At 44.6% G+C, this 20,096-nt stretch overlaps 1 protein-coding gene across 1 annotated transcript in view; it reads right to left on the reverse strand.

Annotated features, from left to right (window-relative positions):
- SYNE1 (spectrin repeat containing nuclear envelope protein 1) overlaps positions 1-20,096 on the reverse strand; it is a 598,390-nt gene that overhangs the window by 379,937 nt on the left and 198,357 nt on the right. Inside the window, exons 45-48 of the mRNA XM_061624165.1 lie at positions 16,071-16,274; positions 14,397-14,604; positions 13,744-13,856; positions 11,223-11,428 (exon numbers count right to left, since the gene is read on the reverse strand). Of these exons, the coding sequence (XP_061480149.1) occupies positions 11,223-11,428; positions 13,744-13,856; positions 14,397-14,604; positions 16,071-16,274 (731 nt within the window). The remainder of the gene's footprint in view (positions 1-11,222; positions 11,429-13,743; positions 13,857-14,396; positions 14,605-16,070; positions 16,275-20,096) is intronic.

Below are 20,096 nucleotides of genomic sequence, written 5' to 3' on the forward strand. Positions count from 1 at the left end.
CTGGAGGAGCAGAAATCATATGTTGGGAACTCGCGGCCTCGTCCCCCGGGCCACGTTCCTCGAAGGGGCTGAGACGTGCAGTACAAAGCGAAACGTCTAAAAGGTCTGCGCTCGATGTTTCTGACGGTGGCCAAGACAGGCTTTCGAGTGTCCTTAGGGTCAACAAGCACTGCCTTTAGTTCCTCCTCGCCGAAAAGTAATGACCCAGCATAAGGTGCCCGTGATAGATTAACTCTGGCAGTAGAGTCGGCCTGCCAGTGACAAAGCCAGGGGGTCCATCGGGCAACAACTTGAGCCGCCATGGCGCGTGCTCCTAGCTGATTCGCGTCCAAGGTGGCGTCGGCCACGAAAGCAGCTGTTTTGCACAATTTTATAAGCGATCTGCACAGAAAAACAGGATCTGGATTGGGGTCCTCGATGAGGTCATCCAACCACATCATCGCTGCCCTGGCGAAATAGAGGCTGACGTAGATGCACGCATAGGAAAGGTGGTGGCCTATGAGTCTTTTTTTTTTTTCAATTAATTTTTATTCTAATTTTCAAAACCAAAATAATACAAAAAGAAAACAACACAAATCAATAACTAATACAATACAAAAAAAAACATATATATAAAAATATTGACTTCCGATTTGTCATAGTTCAGCTATAAATCTATAATATATAACAAACCTATCTCTTAATAGATTATAAAATCACCTTTCTCCAGCGGTTATCTTAGTTGGTTTCAAATCTCATTAACATCATATCATTTTAATATTCCACAAAAAGTCAAAGAGAAGTTTCCAATCCTTGAGATATATATCAATCAATTTTTTTCTAAATAAACATGCCAATTAATCCAGCTCTTCAAATCTACTAAATCCAGTAATTTCAAAACACTATAATTCAACTATAAATCTATAATATGTAACAGACCTATCTCTTAATAGATTATAAAATCACCTTCCTCCAACAGTTATCTTAGTTGGTTTCAAATCTCATTAACATCATATCATTTTAATCTTCCACAAAAAGTCAAAGAGAAGTTTCCAATCCTTGAGATATATGTCAATCAATTTTTTTTTTCTAAATAAACATGCCAATTAATCCAACTCATCAAATCTACTAAGTCCAGTGATTTTAAATCGCTCTTCTGTCATTATCCATATTGGGTCCATCTTCCATCTTCCATCTTTACGCGCCCAAACATCTTGCTGTCATAGTCATATAATAAAAGTCTGATAGGAATTTTCTCCATCACAGATATTTTCTTGCCATCAAATCCAAACGTATCACTGAAGTATTGTTGCAAAGCCGCATCTCTGTTCCTCTTTTCCACATGATACACTAGTACATCTCTTGAAGGTTTTTCCATTGACACAAGACAGGGATTAATTGTTAACTTTCTCCATTTCAAGTTCCATCAGATCCTTCCAATCCAAGAATTTTTTTGAACCGATAATATCTTTATCTCCAATCTCTTCAATTCCTTCAGGGACAGCGCTGAATTCCAAACTGTAATATTTGTCTCCAGGATCCATCACAGCCAAGAAATCCAAATCTTTTTTCATGTCCATAATTAAGCCAGTCTCCATAGTTTGAACCTTGCCTTTAATTTCTCTTTCATCCTTTTTTTGTTTTCCAGATCTATCTTTATTCTCCTTTCTCATAGAATCCTGAGTTTCTTTCAGCTCCTGTCTCATTTCGTAAAATTCAATTCTCCACGCTTGTCTATTATTTCTCAGTTCTTGTTTTATTGAGTTAATCCCATTCATTATTTTCTGAAACGTGTCTAGAGATAAAGTCCCTTCTTGTACATCCATGGTCTTCTTAATTGTCATTCTTAAAGCCAAAGGAACAAAACTCCTTCAATTTTCAATGTCCCAAACAAAGAGCAGCTTATTTCTTTAACCAGTTACAAAGGAGTTAATTTTTCCAACAAACTAACGTCACACGCTAGACAGCCCTTATCTCTTATCTGCCTGAAAGTGTAAGAACAGCTTTAGTTCACAGCGTCGAAATAGCTAGTAGCAGAGAGAATGAGCAGATTCGTCAAAAAAAAAAGTAGATCAGGAAAAATAATCCCAGCCATAAATCAAAAAGATTTCTTATCTCCTCCAATCAGAAATCTCTCGCCCGTTGTAATCTTTAGAATGCCATTTTCCATGTCAGCTTTTTGCAATAAAAAAAAAAAGATAAGCTATTTATATTTTCTTCCCCCCTAGCTCCGCGAACAAAAAAAGGAAAGTCTTACCTCACCTAGGTTATCTCAATTGCTGTTACTTTGACAAATCTCTTTAGCTGTATAGATAAGAAAATGATGAATGTAGACAGGAGGATGTTTGCCTGTTAATCCGTATAAAAAAAAAGGGTCACTTATCCAGCTGAGCTAGCATAAAAATCCTCGCTCTGTCTGAGCTGCTGGAAGACAGACAATTCTGACGAATTCCAGACTCCAACAATCAAAACAAAGCTAATGTGGGAAATCTCACGTTTCTTCTTTAACCGGAAGAAATTATTCCCAGTCAGAAAAGAGCCTTCTGACTGAATTTAAACTGGATAAGTTTCATCCAAGACGGGAGCCCGTCTCAGAGGCTGCACAGGCGTAGGGATCCTCCTGGGAAGTCCAGGAAAGGTGGTGGCCTATGAGTCTTGCGTAAGGCAAAGTCCAGTCTCCGCTCAGTGGCATCCTTTAAATGAGATTCTCCTTCCCTTGGCAAGAGGGATCTGGAAACTAAGCTGGAAATTGGCTCGTCTCTGCCAGGGACGGCCCGTTTGATAGTAAAGTCCAGGGCCAAAGGATAAAGTCTGTCCCCAATGTTATTAAATCGGCGTGCTTGTAGAGGGTGAGACCATTCGTCCTTGGCCAGTTTAGCGATGGGATCTGGCATGGGTGTTCAGCACTCTGCGTGCAAGAGGTTGGTAATCTGAGGCATCGAAGAGGCGATAGGATGTATCCTGCTCATGTTCCGAATGGTCACTCCAGTCGTCTCCTTCATCTTGCAGCGCAAATGCAGACTCCTCCGCACAAGAGACGTCATCAAGAAACCTGCCCCTGGCAATGTCAAACAGATTTGGAGAACATGAAGGATTCGTCTCACTGTGTACAAATTGGTCCCCACTGTGTTGAGGGATAGCGGGGGAACTTGTGATGGTGACTGTCTCTGAGCGAGAAACAATAGCATGCCCTAGAAGGTGTGAAATGAACTCATGGGACAGCTGCAGTCCCGGAGATGTAGACAGTTGCTCTTGGATAGGCGGAAGTGCGGACGGCCCTACAGGTAGTGAAGAAGAGTAAGCCCCGGGTTGGGTGACTGTTGGCTGTTCAGGAAAACCCGGAAAGTCCTCCTCATCAAAGGAAGCGGCAGGAGAATGAAAGAGGGTAGTTAGCTGTGCACGGGTTGACCCCTCTGGAACTGGAACAGAGACATAGCGAGGCTGCTTGGTTGTGCTGTGGCTGGAAAGATGTTTAGTTTTGGCAACCGCTTTAGCATGCTTATGTTTGACCGCCTTAGGTGGTTTAGGCTTGGTCGTCTGGTTTGTCTCTGGCTGTTTCAGCATGGTTGCCTGGGTTGTCTCTGGCTGTTCTGCCATCATATATATATTAAGGGTAGCAGTACACTGCCACGATGGGGCAGAATGCACTGTTCCGCCATCTTATATTTTCTATGGGTATCAGTACACTGCCACGATGGGGCAGAATGTACAGACCCAAACAGGCTCAGTACACGGCACATGACTGGGGCAGAATGCACTGGCTGATGGCTAAGTACACTGCCACGATGGGGCAGAATGTACACTATGAACAGTCTTAGTACACGACCAGAATGCACATCCAGATATCTTGGCACAGTATCCGCAGGTGTGGTACAGTATGGAGCAGAATGTAATATTTGCACAGCTTTGCACAGTATCAACAGCTCTGGTACACGGCCACGGATGGGGCAGAATGTACAGATCAAACAGCTTTGCGTGGTATCAATAGCCTTGGTACATGGCCACAGGTGGGGCAGAACGTACAGTTCAAACAGCTTTATATAGTATCAACAGCCTGGTACACGGCCACGGATGGGGCAGAATGTACAGTTCAAACAGCTTTGTATATTATCAACAGCCTTGGTACACGGCCACGGATGGGGCAGAATGTACAGTTCAAACAGCTTTGTATATTATCAACAGCCTTGGTACATGGCCACGGATGGGGCAGAATGTACAGTTCAAACAGCTTTGCATAATATCAACAGCCTTGGTACACGGTCACGAATGGGGCAGAATGTACAGTTCAAACAACCTGGTGCACAGCAAGTGCAGTAGCAATAGTCTTGATGAAATGGTCACAGTGAGATTGTACTGGTTCAGATAGTTGCAGTAATCAAACAGTTGCCAGAGCCAGCAGCAGTAGCAGATTTAATAAAGGAATCTTGTATAGTAGCAAGAGCCTCTGCACACTAAGATCGATCAGCCTGGTGCACAGTCAGTGTAGTATTAATAGTCTTAATGAAACAGTCACAGGTGCACAGTCAGTGGAGAGAAGAGATTATACTGGTTCAGATAGTAGCAGTAATCGAATAGTTGCCAGGGCCAGCAGCAGTAGCAGATTTAATGGAGGAACTGTGAAGACTATAGGATCCTATCTGGAACACACACACAAAGGGCAGGTCACACAGTGGGAGCTGACAGAAGGCCTGGGCTCTGCTATCCATAGCCCGTGGAATAGAGACCCCCCTTTGCAATACTAATGGGCTAGCAGAAGGAGTGGGAAAAATTGACCAATCAGAGAAGGCTTGTGGAGATGAAGAAGCAATGGCGGTCCCCTGGGAGCACCAGCGAATGAAAAAACGGCCTCCAATTTAAAAAGGAGACGCTCTGGAGCCGCGGGGCTGAAAGGCTCGATCGCGGCTGTAAAAGCCAGGGAAAAGAGTCTGCCAGAGAGGCAAGACGGCCAGCAGAATCCCCTAGTGATTGTAGGCTTAGGGAGACTGAGTAAGCCGCAGCCGCAGCCTGCGGGCGACTGGTGCGGCGAGATTTAAAGCTGCTGCAGAGTGAGCTGGGGGAGGCGGGGCAGTGATAGTATGAGGAGCCGCAGCTGCAGGCTCTAGGCATAAACCGCCACGACGGAAAAAGCCGTGGTCGTACCGGGAAGACGGCGACCTAGACGGCCAGGAACAAAAGATAAAAGGAAGCCTCAAGGGCAGGCTCCTGTGGGGGACGTGACTTCAAACGGGCACAAAAACAAGCGGTGTGGAGAGGCCGGGAGCTGCAGCTGCAAGCTCCTGCCTGAGAGAAGAGAAAACCGCGGCTGTGGTCTCTCTGAGAGCCGTTAGGCTAAAACCTGGGGAAAAGGCAGAAAAACGGCCCGGGCAAGGGAGAACCCCCCCCCAAGGATTCCCCAGGAAAACGAAACAAACGATGTGAAAAACAAGACAGAGGGAAGGGAAGTGTGAAACACACAGACAACAAAACTTCCACACCCTGTGAGACAAATACACAAATGACTTAGCTAGAAGCTACGCTATCAATATCAAACTTGTTCGGTACGAAGGCAAGAATGAACTGGAGAGTGGGAGGGGCCTGACGCCCCTAGTCTTGACTTCACAAACATTCTTGCCTTCAGACGACAGGTCGAGCTATAACCCGCATGATGGCATTCCTCCTATGGAAAATGGAGGAAAGGCATATAGCCTGCCCGGAGGCCACCGGGAAGTTAACACATCTATCCCCTCCGCGCCTGGTGTCGCATACCGGGAGAAGAACCTCTTCACCTGCCGATTGTGACTGGTAGCAAGCAGGTCTACCTGAATGTGGCCAAAACGTTCCACTATCTGACGAAAGGCCTTGGGTGAAGTCCATTCTCCTTGAATCAGCTTCTCCCAACTGAGCCAGTCGGCTTGGCTGTTGTCCTCCCCCTTGAGATACTCTGCCGCTATTGAGTCGACATTGTTCTCCGCCCACTGGAAGAGGAGAAAGGCTTCTTTCTGAAGAAGGAGGGAGCATGTGCCCCCCTGATGGTTTAAATAAGATTTGGCCGACACGTTGTCTGTTCTGATAAGCACCGCCCCTAACCGTCTGGTGCTCGCGAAGTGTCTGAGGGCCAGACGAACTGCACGTAGTTCAAGCAGGTTGATCGGCAGTGTGGATTCCTGAGACGACCACGTGCCTTGAATCATCTGCCCATCGCATATGGCTCCCCATCCTGATAGGCTGGCATCCGATGTTATCAGGGTGTGCAGTGGATCCTGGAAAGGAACTCCTCGCTCCAGGTTGGGCTCGAGGGTCCACCAGAACAGCGACTGCCAAACCTCTGGCGACAGAGTTACCCTGCGGTGGTGTCTAGACGCTATGTCATTTTGGAAGGGCAGGAGCGCCCACTGAAGTGTGCGGGAATGATGACGTGTCCATGGTGTCATTTGGAACGTGGATACCATCAAACCCAGAAGTGCTGCCAAGTCCATCAGGTCCGTTGAGGGGGAGGATAGGTCATCCAACGCTACTTTGTGAATCTTGCTGATCCTTTCTTGGGACAACGTGATGAGGCCGTGTTGTGAGTCTATAGTCGCTCCCAAATGTGCAATGCGTCTGGACGGAAAGAGACGGCTCTTGGCCTCGTTGATCAAGAAGCCATGGTCTTTTAGACAGGTCAGGGTGACATGGAGGTCCTCCCATGCCTTGTGCAATGATGGTGAGCAGATCAGAAAATCGTCCAGATAAGGAAAGATATGAATCCCCAGAGTCCTGAGGTGTGCCACCAGGGCAACCACGATCTTCGTGAATGCCCTGGGAGCAGACGACAGGCCAAAGGGCATAGCCCTGAATTGATAATGGTCTTGTCCCACCGCGAAGCGAAGGTACCTTCTGTGAGTGGGAAAGATTTGTATGTGAAGGTAGGCCTCCTTCAGGTCGATAGAAGAGAGGAAGTCCCCTAGCCTCAGAGCTTCTTTGATCGAAAGTAAGGTGTCCATATAAAATTTGCGGTATTTTATGAAGGAATTTAGACCCTTGAGGTCTAGCACCGGCCTGGACGAACCGTCTTTTTGCCCGACGGTGAAGAACAGAGAGTAATTTCCCAGGAATCTCTCTCCTGGTGGGACCTTCTCGATGGCTGCCATGCGTAGGAGATGGGAAACTGACTGTAAAACTTTGCCCCTCTTGTGTGGATTTGCTGATAGAGGGGATGGAATGAATCTCGCCGAGGGGGTGGAAGAAAATTCCAGGCGAAGGCCGTATCGAAGGGTGCGTAGGACCCACTGATCGGAGGATAAGTCCTTCCATCAGTGAGCAAATTGTTGGAGACGGCCTCCCACCGGCGAGGCGGAGGCGTCAGAACTGACCCGTTTCCACGTGACTGGGATGCAAAGCCCGATCGAACCGGAAGGTGCTGCTGGGACTTAAGCTGGCTGCACTGTCTGTTCCAGAAGGGATGGCTGGAGCGGGTGTCCTTCTGTCTTCCAAAGGGACGTGAGCCCCAAAAGGACTGCGCCAAATGATAAGGATGGAATGAGCGACGAAAGGTTCTTCCGTCATCCCTTTTTCTGGTGGATGGCATGGACTTTTTCTTTTCCTTAGTTTCCAAGACATTAGCGAGGGCAGTGTCCCCAAATAATTTGCCTCCTACGTAGGGTTCTGAGGCAAGATTCGAACAAGCTGCCGGGTCTGCCTCCCAATGTCGAAGCCAAAGGGTTCTTCGCGTGAAGATCCCTGCCGTCAGTGACCTTGCTGCAAAATGCATGGCATCCATAGATGCATCTGCCATGAAGGTAACTGCTCGAGAGACCTTCAGCAGAGATTTGCGCACCCGGGCTGCATCTTGCTGTGGGCCATCCAGCAGATCTTCCAACCAAAGAAGGGAGGCTCGAGCAAACACCAAGGAGGCTGCTGCTGCCCTGATTGATAGCGCACTAGCCTCGTGCACCCTTCTAAGCCCCTGGTCCATCTTGCGCTCAGTGCTATCCTTAAGGTGCGCATCTGAGTCTTTCGGATTCAATGATGGGTTTAGCAGATTGACTATAGGCGCATCTATGAGTGGGACCTTCAGCTGATCCATGATCGGATGTTTCAGCATATAATATTTATTGGCTAAGGAAACCGATTTTTTGAATTGCAAAGGAATGTCAAATTCTGATTTGAGCACCTTCGGGAGAAGGAAGCTTCAACACTCTAGACCTAGGTTTTGGATCTGGACATACCGCTGAGACTCTCAACGAGGATGGAGTAGGAGAATCCTCTGCAGAGGTGAGGGTAAGGGCTTCCATCGCCTTGCATAGCAGAGGAAGGAAATGAGGCTCTTGAAATATCCTAGTAGATAAAATCTCCTCAGATTCTGACTCCCCACTCCATTCCTCTTCATCCAAGGCAATCAAGTCGTGTTCTGTGTCTATAAGCTCCTGCTCTGGGGGCTGAAGGTGCCTGCCTTGAGATGCCGCATAGGGATCTGGAGATGTGCGGCTGGGGGAAGGGCATGGATTTGCCCTCAAGTGATCTGCAGGTGGGTTCCGTGAGGGCTGTGGGCCCGATGTAGCTTGAGAAGACAAATCTCTAGCCAGATCCATTAAGAGGGCATCCCTAAGTTGCTCCTTCAGTTGTTGAATTGAATGTGCTGATAGGTGTAACTGTAAAGGGCGAGCCTGAGTGTGGGATGAGTGGAGCCTGTGCCCTTCAGCATCTTGGATCTGTTGGACAGGGATTGGCTCCTCCAAAAACCCTGTAAAGGCCTCAGGAGAGGAGGTGGTAGAAAAAATAGCACCCAAGGAAGGGTGAGACTGGCTGCCTTCCTCATCAGACAGGGGTTCCAGGTCCCTCTGATCCCTTGTATGGTGGACAGGACCCTGATTGTCTCTACAGGTTCCCTTATATGGGATAGGCAACCTGCCTTCCGTAGCCACCCTGCCCGCCAGAACCTGAGCCTCAGCCACCTCGTGCCTGACGGTAGAGGGGCGGGCCACCGCCATATCTGCATGATCCCCCGAAGACTGCGACTGCCCTGAACCAAGGGTGGGAAGGGGCTCTGATGCTGCACCTATTGCAGGCATGCGGGGGAGCGGTTTCAACCCCTTCGAGAGGTGTTTCATCTTGTGTGTGGCTTTCCCCATTGCGGGCACACACTGCGGGACTTATAGGGTTAATAAAGGAAAGACTCTCGCTGGCGGTGAGTAACCACGCTGTCTTGGTAAAGGGCTGGGCAAGCAGAAAAAACCAGCAGCAGCTGTAGTCGTCCTCCCTACTGCGATTGTGCGTCTGCCCCCCCCCCACTGCTATAGAGCGGGGAAAACGAAAGCTGCTCACAAAAGGAATGTGAAAAAACTAGGTGCCGGCTCGGACGCTGAGCCCCAGGGAAGCCGTCTCCAAACTAAAGCTGCCGACGCTGTTGCTAGCTCTCCAAGGAGAAACAGCAGCAAACTTGGCTGGAGAGGGAGCCTGAAGAGGCCGATGGCCCCAGGAGCCGCGGGGAGGGGCTAGTCGCTCCTCGCCACGGAGAAAGGCTTCGAGGGAAAGACACAAGGAACTGTTTGGTTTTTTTTAACTTTTTTTTTAGAAGGGAGAGGAATAAACACACACAGAGGGAAAGAACAACAGTAAAATGACACATGAAACCTAAACAAACAAACAATACAACCCTGAACCAACGGAGACAGAGAGGATCCAACCACTTTCGTGTGAAGGCAAAAGAGAAAACTGAGCACGGAGCAGCCGCAGACCAGGAAGAGATCTACAATAAAACGTCAGCAGTACTCTTTTGCCTTCAACCACTAGGTGGAACTAATTACCCACCTGATATCATCTTCATGCACAGGATAAAACTATCTGGGCCCCAAAGTCCTTGAGTTTCCTTCCCAGACCTTCAAAGTCTGTTATGATTTCTTCATAGCTTCTTTTGACAGTATCATTCATTCCCACATGGATGAGAAGAAAGGGGTAAGGGGCTTTATGAATGATGGCAACCCTTCTGTCACATCTCTAATCTGTCCTCTAGGAGACAGCATACCTAGCAAGCCCATGGATCTTCTTGGCATACTTGGGTTTCAATCACACGCAGTAGGGAATCTCCCACTACTACTATTACTACTCTTCTCTTCTTCTTGTCATGTGGCATGGTTTCATTGCACCTGCTTGACTGAGCCTTGGCCTCTTGCTCACTGTTGTGTGGAGTCTCCTGTAATTCTTCCCCTGCAGGCTGTCCTCTAGTCTCATCCACAAGTGTCTGGAAGCAGTTCTGTAGTTCCACTGGTAAAGAGTGTCTTCTAGCTCTTCTGCTCCCATCATTCTTTTCCAGTTTCCTCTACTTTGTTGTTGCTTTCCATAACTGTCTCCTCTTCTGTTTGAACATGCTGTTGTTCTTCCACCTCCTGTACTTCTCTTTGCTGTTGTTGTTCCAGTGTTCTATCTAAGAACTCTTTGTCTTCTCTTATACTCTTCAGTGTGGCCACCTGCTATTCTGGGCCCCTCACTTATTCTTCTAACAGTACCACCAGCTTGCACTTGTTGCACGTGTCTGCCATGTTGTTCTCAGGCAAGAAAACAAACACTGCACAAACCTTGCAGGGAACCACCACTGGGCTGTCCTTCCATTCCATAGTCTCTACTGCCTTTTGTTTCTTCCTATGGCCTGCTCCCCTCCCAGTTGTGACATACATTGTTCATCCTGATCTGCTGGCCTGTGTGGCACTTGGGAGACTTGCTTGCCACAACAGATGAGGGAGCCAGACAAATAATACATTTCCAAAGCCATAGCTCATTTTCTCCTGTTTCAGCTGGAGATATGAAGGGCCATGTCCAGTGTCCAATGAAAGAGTGAGCAATCCTACCGATATTTCCATTTTAACCGTACAAATTAGAAAGAAGTACAGTTTGCTATGAGCACATTACTAACAGTGTTTGAAATTGGACTTGTTGCTCATGTTATTTTCATGGAAGAGGAGGACTGAGACCATAATTATTCCTTCCTCTAAAGGAAATATTTTGACATGGTCACCAGTGATTTCACGGTGTTAAGTTACATGTCATTGTTTTGGATTTTTAGGAGAGGCCATAGGCCAGTGGTCGACTTAATGCTTTGCATGTGTAAGCTCCCAGGCCCAATCCTGTTAAAAGGCACTTGTATAGCATAGTGGGAATATCTAAGTCCTTGAAGAACCACAATTAGTCAAAATAGTCAGTATTGAGCTAGATGGACCAAGAACATAAAGCAGCTTCATATGGAAATTTTATACAATGTACCACATGCACATCTGATTAAAACAACCTACCTTCCCAGCTCTGCAATGCAGTCTTCCAGAGCTTGTTTATCTTTCAAGCACTGTTTCAAGAATCCCTCAAAGTCCTGATGAGCTTTAGTTATCTGCTCCTGGATGCTACTCACAGACGATTTTGCTAGGAAAGCACACAAATGTTCTCCTTCTTGGGAGGCTGCCTCCAGCTTGCATCTTCCTTCACTAACACAATCCAACACTTTCTGAGAGAAACAAATATGGAATTTTACATGAAAAAGTAGATGGGGGGAGAAGGAAAATGGAAATGAAGGAGACTGTGCTTAACATTCATGTTTTAACCAGTCACTTAGAAAGCTGACACTATCTACACATGTGGATTATTTGGCACAGCGTTCCTGTGAATGTACCACTTCATATGGCAGATAAAGACTGAAGATTTGAATGTTGTTCCTTGTTTAAAAAAACAAACAAGCAAAAAGCTCTTGTGTGTAGAAAACTTGCTAGTAAAAACTCCCTAAAGTAAATGTTTTCTATGGAAATTACAGTTTGGCGTGAGCAAATATTCTGCAATCCTTCTTACACTTTAAACTATCCTCAGAATGATGCACCATGAACCCATAGATTGGTTTTAAGGTTTTGACTTAGTGATAACTTTACTTAACACACTAAAACAGGGAGGAAGGGTGGGATATAAATCAAATAATAAATAAATACATACATACATAAATGTTGGCCTCCAGCTCCCATCACCCCCAGCCATCATGGCCAATGTTCAGGCATGATGGGAACTGTAGCCCAGCAAAATCCTGAGAACCATAGGTTCCCCACCTCTGCACTGAAGCATTCATGAGTTCCCCAGGATTCCATATTCCTAAAACAAGAGACAAGGGAAATCCAACTGGTGCTGATACTATTCAAATTATTTGGAGTTTGGGGTAAGCAGTAAGGTAGCTAAGTTTGCAGATGCTACCAAATTATTCAAGATGGTAAACAAAGCCAAGATAATCAGAAATATATATGGCAACAAAACAGTAGATTATGTGGTTCAATGTATGTGAAGTGATACATATTGTTGCTAAACAAGAAAAAAATCCTAACCATTTACACAGTGATAGCATCTGAACTAGCAGAGACTGTTGAGAAGGAATTTGGAGATAACTAAGAGGCAGGAATTTATGGTGTTACCATGTGGAGTTGGTTGGTGTGGTGGCAACGGTAGGGAAGCACTGCATACCTGGCTTTCAGATGGCAAGTGTCTCTGCGCTAACTGAGAGGGGGAGGCTTGAGGCACACTGTGGGTGCTGTGGCAGAGCCAACCTGATGTTCCTGATGCCACAGCACTCACAACGCACTGTGCTCCCTGTGTCTCATTCCTCCACCTCTCAATAAGTGGCAGCAAGCTTGCCATCTGGAAGCCAGGTACACAGTGCCACCCCACATTCACCATCCCACTGACTGCTGCTGATGTGGAGTTAGGACTTTGAACATCTGATTAATTTAACCTGTCCTTACTTTGTATTTTTAGTATATCCTTGCAATCTACTGTATTTCTATCGTGAGGAATTGTAATGGAGAAGAATGTCAAAATGGAGTGGGGAATTCAAATTTAAGGAGTCAAGTGCTCCCACCAGATTTTTTTAAGATCAAACCTCAACTGCTCCAGCATGCATTATAATCTAACTCAATATGCTTTACCCATATTCCAGGGAGTCCTCTCCATCACCAACCTCTCCTAAACTTACTAAGTGAGAGGAAGACAGTGGGGGGGGTGTTCCTGTAGGGAATGGTCTTGTTCAGTCTCAGGCTTCACTTCCTGGATGCTTCCACGAACATCCATAAAAGCATTAGGTATGCAGACAGCCATACCTGATAAATGTTGTTTTGAGGAACCCTCCTTACCATCCTGCACCTTGGTAAACAAAGAAAGGAAGATGGTGGGGAGGCATCTTGGTGTGAGCAGGTTACAAGGAGGTCTCTAACATCTGCAACATTCCCAGTGACATCACTGGGATCATGAGGGGGGCTAATAGCTCCATCAGTTAATTTTGTACATTGTGAGCATTCCCCATGGACTTCTCCATGGCTGCAAATTATAGTATACATATAATTTTCTGCCATGGAAGCATGGGAAATATAGCCCAGCCCGCAGGATTTTTGGAGGGAGGGGAGCTGCTATATGCATAATTTGTGGCCCATTCAGCTAGCCACATTCTGTCCTCAGGGAGGTCTGTTTCTGCCTGCTATATTTCTCCCATCACCAAAGTGGCTCTTTTCCATCATGCACCAGAAAAGGGCGTAGCAGGAAATGGAGCTGCACTCTCTTCCACTGCTAGTTACTTCTTCTTTACTTGCAAAGGAACTGATAGTGGAAAGGAAAGTTCACAAGCACTTTAGGGTTTTTTTGTGTGTGCGTGTGTGTGTGTGTGTGTGTTGAGCATGCCTGTTAAGCATTCACAAAACCCACAAGGTTTTGTGTGTGCTTAAGGGGTATCCCTACGTGACCCCAATGGATTTGCAAGTCAAGCAAATGATGTTCGGTCATCCCTTCTTACCATACCTGCAGTTCATGGAGTTTTGCTTCGGTGGCTTTACTGTCTCCAGATGAAATACTTAAGTCTTTTACGGCAGTCTTCAGATTAGAATACCAATGCTGAAATCCACATATAGACTCTTTAAAAAATAAGAAAGGATAGATACAAGATATTATTGTATAATACAAAGATGCTGATTTAGATATGCTGTTCTCAGAATTCATCAAGAATACTCTGATTTAATTATTATTTGCCACTACTGACTTGTGCACTGTAATCACCACCACCAATGTACTACCATAGATTTCAGTTAATAAACAGGACATTGAATACCATGCTCAATGATAAACCATTTTGGTGTTATAAAAAAATAGGGATCTCTGAAAAAATGGTGGTGGTACTTCAATAGAATTAGAAAATAGAAATAACATTTCATTTAATACTGACTAGGACTCTCTGTCTTGAACAGTGAATATATTAACACCATCTAAGCAAAAAACAGCTACTTGGAAAGGTTAAGTAAAACAAGCTTTTGGCAACTGGAACTTTATGAAAGGCTCTGTATAAAAATGAGTTAGTGATGTCAATGGAAACTTTTCACCAACCCTAGCCAGCATGATCATCTCAAGCAATTTCATACATTCCTGTGGCTCAGATATTAACAATCATGAGGACTCACGGAGGAAGTGTTTTTCCAGGGACTCCTGCATGGAAGTCTGTGTTTTCAAACTGAACTGGTTCACAGCCTCATACTTCTTTATCAGTGAGGTGACAGTGCCCCCAAGAGTCTCCAGCTCAATAGATGGATATTTGCGACAGAGGCTGTTGAGGGTTTCTTGTGTGGAATCAAAGTTGGTCTGCTGTTGTTGAAGCTCTTTCTGTATTTTCTGAAGTCCAAATGTAGAACATTAAGTAGAACATATTATATTTATTAAAATGTGTTCTGTACACATGCATGCTTTGTTTATTTATTCCCTACTTTTAGTCAAAATTGGCTGCCAAAGTAGATTATGATTAAAATCCAATACAACACAAACCCACTGACTATTGTTACAATAGTTGGTCCTCTTCCTCACTTCCAACCTGCTGCCCACTCTTATCAGAACCCATCACTGGAAAATATTTCTTAAGCCCTTCCTCTTAGCAGGAGACATCTGCTAGAGGACCATATCACTCTCATATCTATCAGAAATATATGGTCTATATTGTGTGTGTGTGTGTGTGTGTGCATGCACATGTTTTTATTTGGGGGAGGGGAACATCAGCCTTGAAAATTTGAAAAGATTTGAATTTTAGATTTTCCACAAATTGTTCTGCCTCTGTATGGAGTGCATTAAAACAACATTTTATTTTAAAATAAAGCACTATTTAGACACTCTTTGTCATGTATCCCATGAATGGAAGTTGCTTGAAATGTACGTGCCACCCTATGTACACTTCTCATGGCTTAGAATCTAAGCCTTAGACCCTGGAAGTAGCTTCAGTTCGTTGCCATTATTTAGCTTCCATTATTTCTCAGCTACAAGGTTCTACCATGCTCAACAGAATAGGAAATTCCTCCACTCTGGATCCCCTGAAAACTATTGTGTAATGATAAACTCCTCACAGTTTGACTTGGAAATGGATCACTAATTGGCTGTTCGGTGAGGTTCTTTCCCCCCTCCGGCTGTGGACTGCAAAGTTATTCCAGTGCCAATATTGGCCTGGTCAGAATAAAGTGTCTGCTTAGGGTCTAACCAGGTTCCTATAGCAGGTTCAATGTAGCTGGAGGGTGGGGTGAGGTAAAGATATCATCTATTGGAAAGGTCCTGGAGTCAACAAGGCTTGTGAAAGTAGCAGTAACCAAGGCAAGCTCTCAATATGCAATATCTGAAGAGGAGCTGGGAATCAGCAAACCCCTAGGGAATGGCAACCTCACTTATAGCCAAGACACAGCAGCTGTGATAAGGTGCTGGTTCCTCCTCGGCAGACTTCATAGTTTATGGGCAAAGAAAAGTCTACATGCAGTCCCATGCACTGTGCCAAGGCTCTAGGTAAGGGCAGGATTACCCAGGCAAGGTAGACAAATGAATATGGGAAGTTTCCTAAGTCCAGAAAGAAAAGCAAGTGCTATACCCCATTTTAATTAATTGTTCAGATAGTCATTCAATAAAGTTGACCTAGCTTAACTCAGTGATAATGTCTGATGTCTTCATCCTGGGATTCTAGAAAGTATGTTTTGTAACAAATGTCCCTACTGTGTCAAACATATAGTTATTCTGATTAATCATTGGAGTGGTTATGGAATTCTTATGGACCATTACAGCAGAATGAAATAAATATGAATCTCCAAATACTATCAAATAATACTCACCTTGACTGTTCTTAGACCTGACAGATCCTGACTATGAGAGCAGTTTAGAAGCGATTCTTCCATTTTGGTGAGCCACTCTTCCATCTGATTAACAAAGTTATGTAGCTGCATCTTCTGAGAGTTGAAATCTTTTAGTGTTTCTTTTGCTATCTCACACATTTCTTTGGCATGCACCACTTTTTTAGTTAAATCAGCTTCTAAAAACTAAAACCAAATATAGATGCATTAAAGTGACTGTTACCTGTCATAATTATTCACTAATAGGCAAAAAACCTTGCAGTTTAAGAATGTACCTATAGCCAACCGATCTTGGTCTTTCACAGTCCAATCCACTTCTTCTGTAGCTTGGCAGAATTTGGTAACATGTGCCTCTGAGGCGCATATGGTGACTGGTGGCAACACCTGTCATCTCCAAAGATGGAGAATTATATTTCTGTATGTTTGTTGGTTTTCTTCTTACTTTGCTTCTTTCCTGTGTTACTATTGTTTCAACAGAGAAACTAATCTAGAAAATTTTATTTCCCCCATTATTCATCCTAGAAACCTGTGTCAAATTTATTTTTATTAATTTCAAAGCTTTTTTATTGGTCAATGTCACATAGTGGTGAAGACAGCCTTTTGTGTTTCAAATTGGAGGTTATGTTCTATTTCTATTCTGGGTGCATTAACAGTTGAATCTGAAACTGCAATCTGATGTAAAATCAGACTGATTACAATACGTTGCTACTTAAGCAGCGACTCTAGCTGTTGGGGGAAAAAACCTGGCTTGCCCAAGGGCTCATCCAGACGACTACAAAATGTGTGACACGCCCGCTATGTGTGTTCATTATTTTTTGGTCGTCCAAATGACATCTGGCGCTGTTATGCATTTTCGTGGGTTGAATTCGCTCCTTGCAATACCGGCAAAAATGCGATTTGCTGTTTAAAATCGGGAATCATCCGCTGTGCCTTCAGGAGTTAGGATGCAATACCGTGGACTTTACAGCTGATGGGCGGTTCTTGGGTGTTTCCCCTTGCCCCTTCTCCTCATTCCAGCCAATCACGTATCTGCACTTTTGCGCATGTGCGAGAATAAGCCTGGGAAAATTGAACCAATCATCGCAATGGTGGGGTGTTGGGGGGGGTCTGCAACTACTGCACAGATGCATTTTATTTTTTGCCAGCCTGCAAACTGGGCGGCTGCTCTGGGTGAGATCTGCAATGCACAGCAAGCGAGAAATGGGGGGTGGTCGGTTTCAGCCTGCCTCCAAAAGCCTTGTCAATTTCATTCTACTCGCTGGGGTTGTTGCTTCAAATTAGAAAAACATACATTCGTTTAAGTGTAATATCACAAATGCAAACAAGAAAAGAGCTTCTGGTCAGTTTCAAGCCTGCTCCGGAAAGCTTTGTCAATTAATTTCATTCTTCGTGGGAAGGAAAGGGAGAAGGGGGGGGACACGTTTCTTGCTTTTATGGAGAAATAAGTGCATTGCCAGCGTGTGTATCTCCTTAAATATCAATAAAGGCAGAAAAGCATACATTCGTTTAAGTGTAATATCGCAAATGCAAACAAGAAAAGGGTGTCAATTTCATTCTCCGTGGGAAGGCAGGCGTGAAACCGACCAGCAGCCTTTCCTTCCGAGGCAAGAACTCCTTTACAGCCATATTGTGCTTTGTTGCAAAGGGGGAGAGGAGCATATGTAATTTTTTTGCTGACCAATTGGTTGATGGGGGAGGTTTTAGAGGCGGAGCTTGGAAAAAGCAAAAAGAATGTAGGGGTCTTACCGCTGCGTGTGAGGGTGCAAAAAAGCGGTTTTTTTAATTGGGAAAGAGCGAACTAAAAGGCAAAGTGAGGACTATCAGATGACAAACTGAATATGGAAACCGTGGATTATCCCGCACCATTTGGATAAGCCCCAAGATGCATGTTTTCAGCCTGCAATGTTTAAACCACTTTATTTAAGGAAAGGTGGGCATGGTCAATCAAAAATATAGATCACTCCTAGAAATTTGCTAGAATATATTTCACCTTCCACAGTTTTATCTTGTGCAAACTGACACTCCTGAGGTCCACGGGAGACTATTCTGCAGAAAAGTGAGTGCTGTTATTCCATAGTTGTTTTTGGAGTTTTTTAGTGTATATTTTGCAAAGTGTTGCTGTGCTTCACATATTCACAGAAACAGAAGAAAAAGAAAATAATTTACTATAGGAAACTTCACTAAAATTGCAAAGTAAATCAAACATATTTAAAGTGACTATCTGAACTATATCAACTGTATCTTAATATTGTTGCTTCCTCCCTGCTAAAACTAGATCAGCACAGCACATGTCTTGTTTCTGTTATTTGGGCTGATTGCAGGTGTTGCCACCACTCATCATATGCTCAGAGGTACATGTTACCAAATTCTTCCAAACTACACAGGAAGTGGATTGGACTGTGAAAGACCACCCCAAATTGTCTTTGCATTTTGACAGATTTGTAGGACAGTACAACATCCCAAAACTTACAAGATCTTAACAAGGTGGTTCATGACAGATGCTATTGGAGGTCACTGATTCATAGGGCCGCCATAAGTTGTAATCGACTTGAAGGCACATAACAACAACAAACAATATCTCAGAGAGGAGGTCAGGTCTCCTGCTCCCCTGGTGCATTCACTATAGCTGCCCAATTTCTCTGCTTTTTAAAGTTTGATAGAAATATCTGTGGGCTATATATATGTTCTTAAACCACAAGGTTTTTTTTGTCTATTAGTGAATTACTCTGCTTTTTAATCTGGGGGGTAAGAAATGGGATCCTGTGCAAGTTTGCTGAGAATGGATTGATCATTTGCATGCTTATTGAGTTCAGTGGGATTTACTCCCTTGCAATCATACTTAGAACAGGTGAAACTGACCACAGGGGATGGGGAGGTGAGGAGGAGGAGGAGGGAGGGGAGGAAGGGCAGAAGGGAGGAGTGGGATGGGAGCAGGCAGAAGGGGAGTGAAGGAGAAGGGCAGGTTGGATCATTTGCATGTTTATTGAGTTCAGTGGGATTTACCCCTGTGCAATCATGCTTAGGATAGGTAAAACTGACAGGGGGGAGGGAGGGGAGGGCTGGAGTGGGCAGGGGAGGAGAATTGAATGAATTTATTTCGGTCATGGACCAGCCAACATAGTATGAACACAATACACAAATCACACAATATACGATTTACAATAAAACCATTAGGAGGCATAAAATGTATAAAATTAGGAATACTAAAATATATAAAAGGAACCAATAATTAAAATAATTGATTCATATCTAAAATCTTCTGTCTGCAGATGGTGGCCACTGCGCAAAATTTAGCTATCCTGAGTGTCACCATTGGGCTAGTGTCTGCTAACAAAAGATGGAGGTAGTCAGCTTCAGACTTTACAGAAAGCTCATGTAAGATAGAAGTAATAAGAACGTGCCGGAGGTCTCGGTAAAAAGGACAGTCCAAAAGAACATGACCAATGGTCTCCATCTCCCGTGCTTCCCATGGACAAACTCGATCTTGATAGGGCACTCTATTATACCTACCATCGAGCAGGGCAGATGGCAAAACATTGAATCTGGCCAGAGTAAAAGCTTTTCTATATTTGGCCACAGTTAGATTTGTTAAATAAGAATAGAAGAAAATATTCTTTGATTTAGACTCAGATTAGAATATGCCGCAGCCAAACTTAAATTATTCTGTAATTCTATATCCTTGATCCGTTGCTGGATGGCTATTTTGGCCTTAGTGAACCCGAGCTCTATGAGAGCCTCAGGTGAAAAACCCAGGGCGTAAAGTTTGTTGTATACATGTCGCTTCCATCTAGATTTAAATGGGTCTTCTAGCGTCAGGGGAGCCAATCCTATGGGTGTAAATATCATTTTGAGCCAGTAATTGATTCTATAGATCCAGGCACGGGATTCAATTAGTAGAAGACCGACCTCGAGGCGTATAGCCACATTAGGTACACAAGAGGGGAGGCTTAAAATGGCTCTTAGGAACTTGGATTGGATAATTTCCAGAGGGCCATACTCCTCGAGCGC

The sequence above is a fragment of the Rhineura floridana genome, chromosome 4 (assembly GCF_030035675.1).
Source record: "Rhineura floridana isolate rRhiFlo1 chromosome 4, rRhiFlo1.hap2, whole genome shotgun sequence".
Lineage (NCBI taxonomy): Eukaryota > Metazoa > Chordata > Lepidosauria > Squamata > Rhineuridae > Rhineura > Rhineura floridana.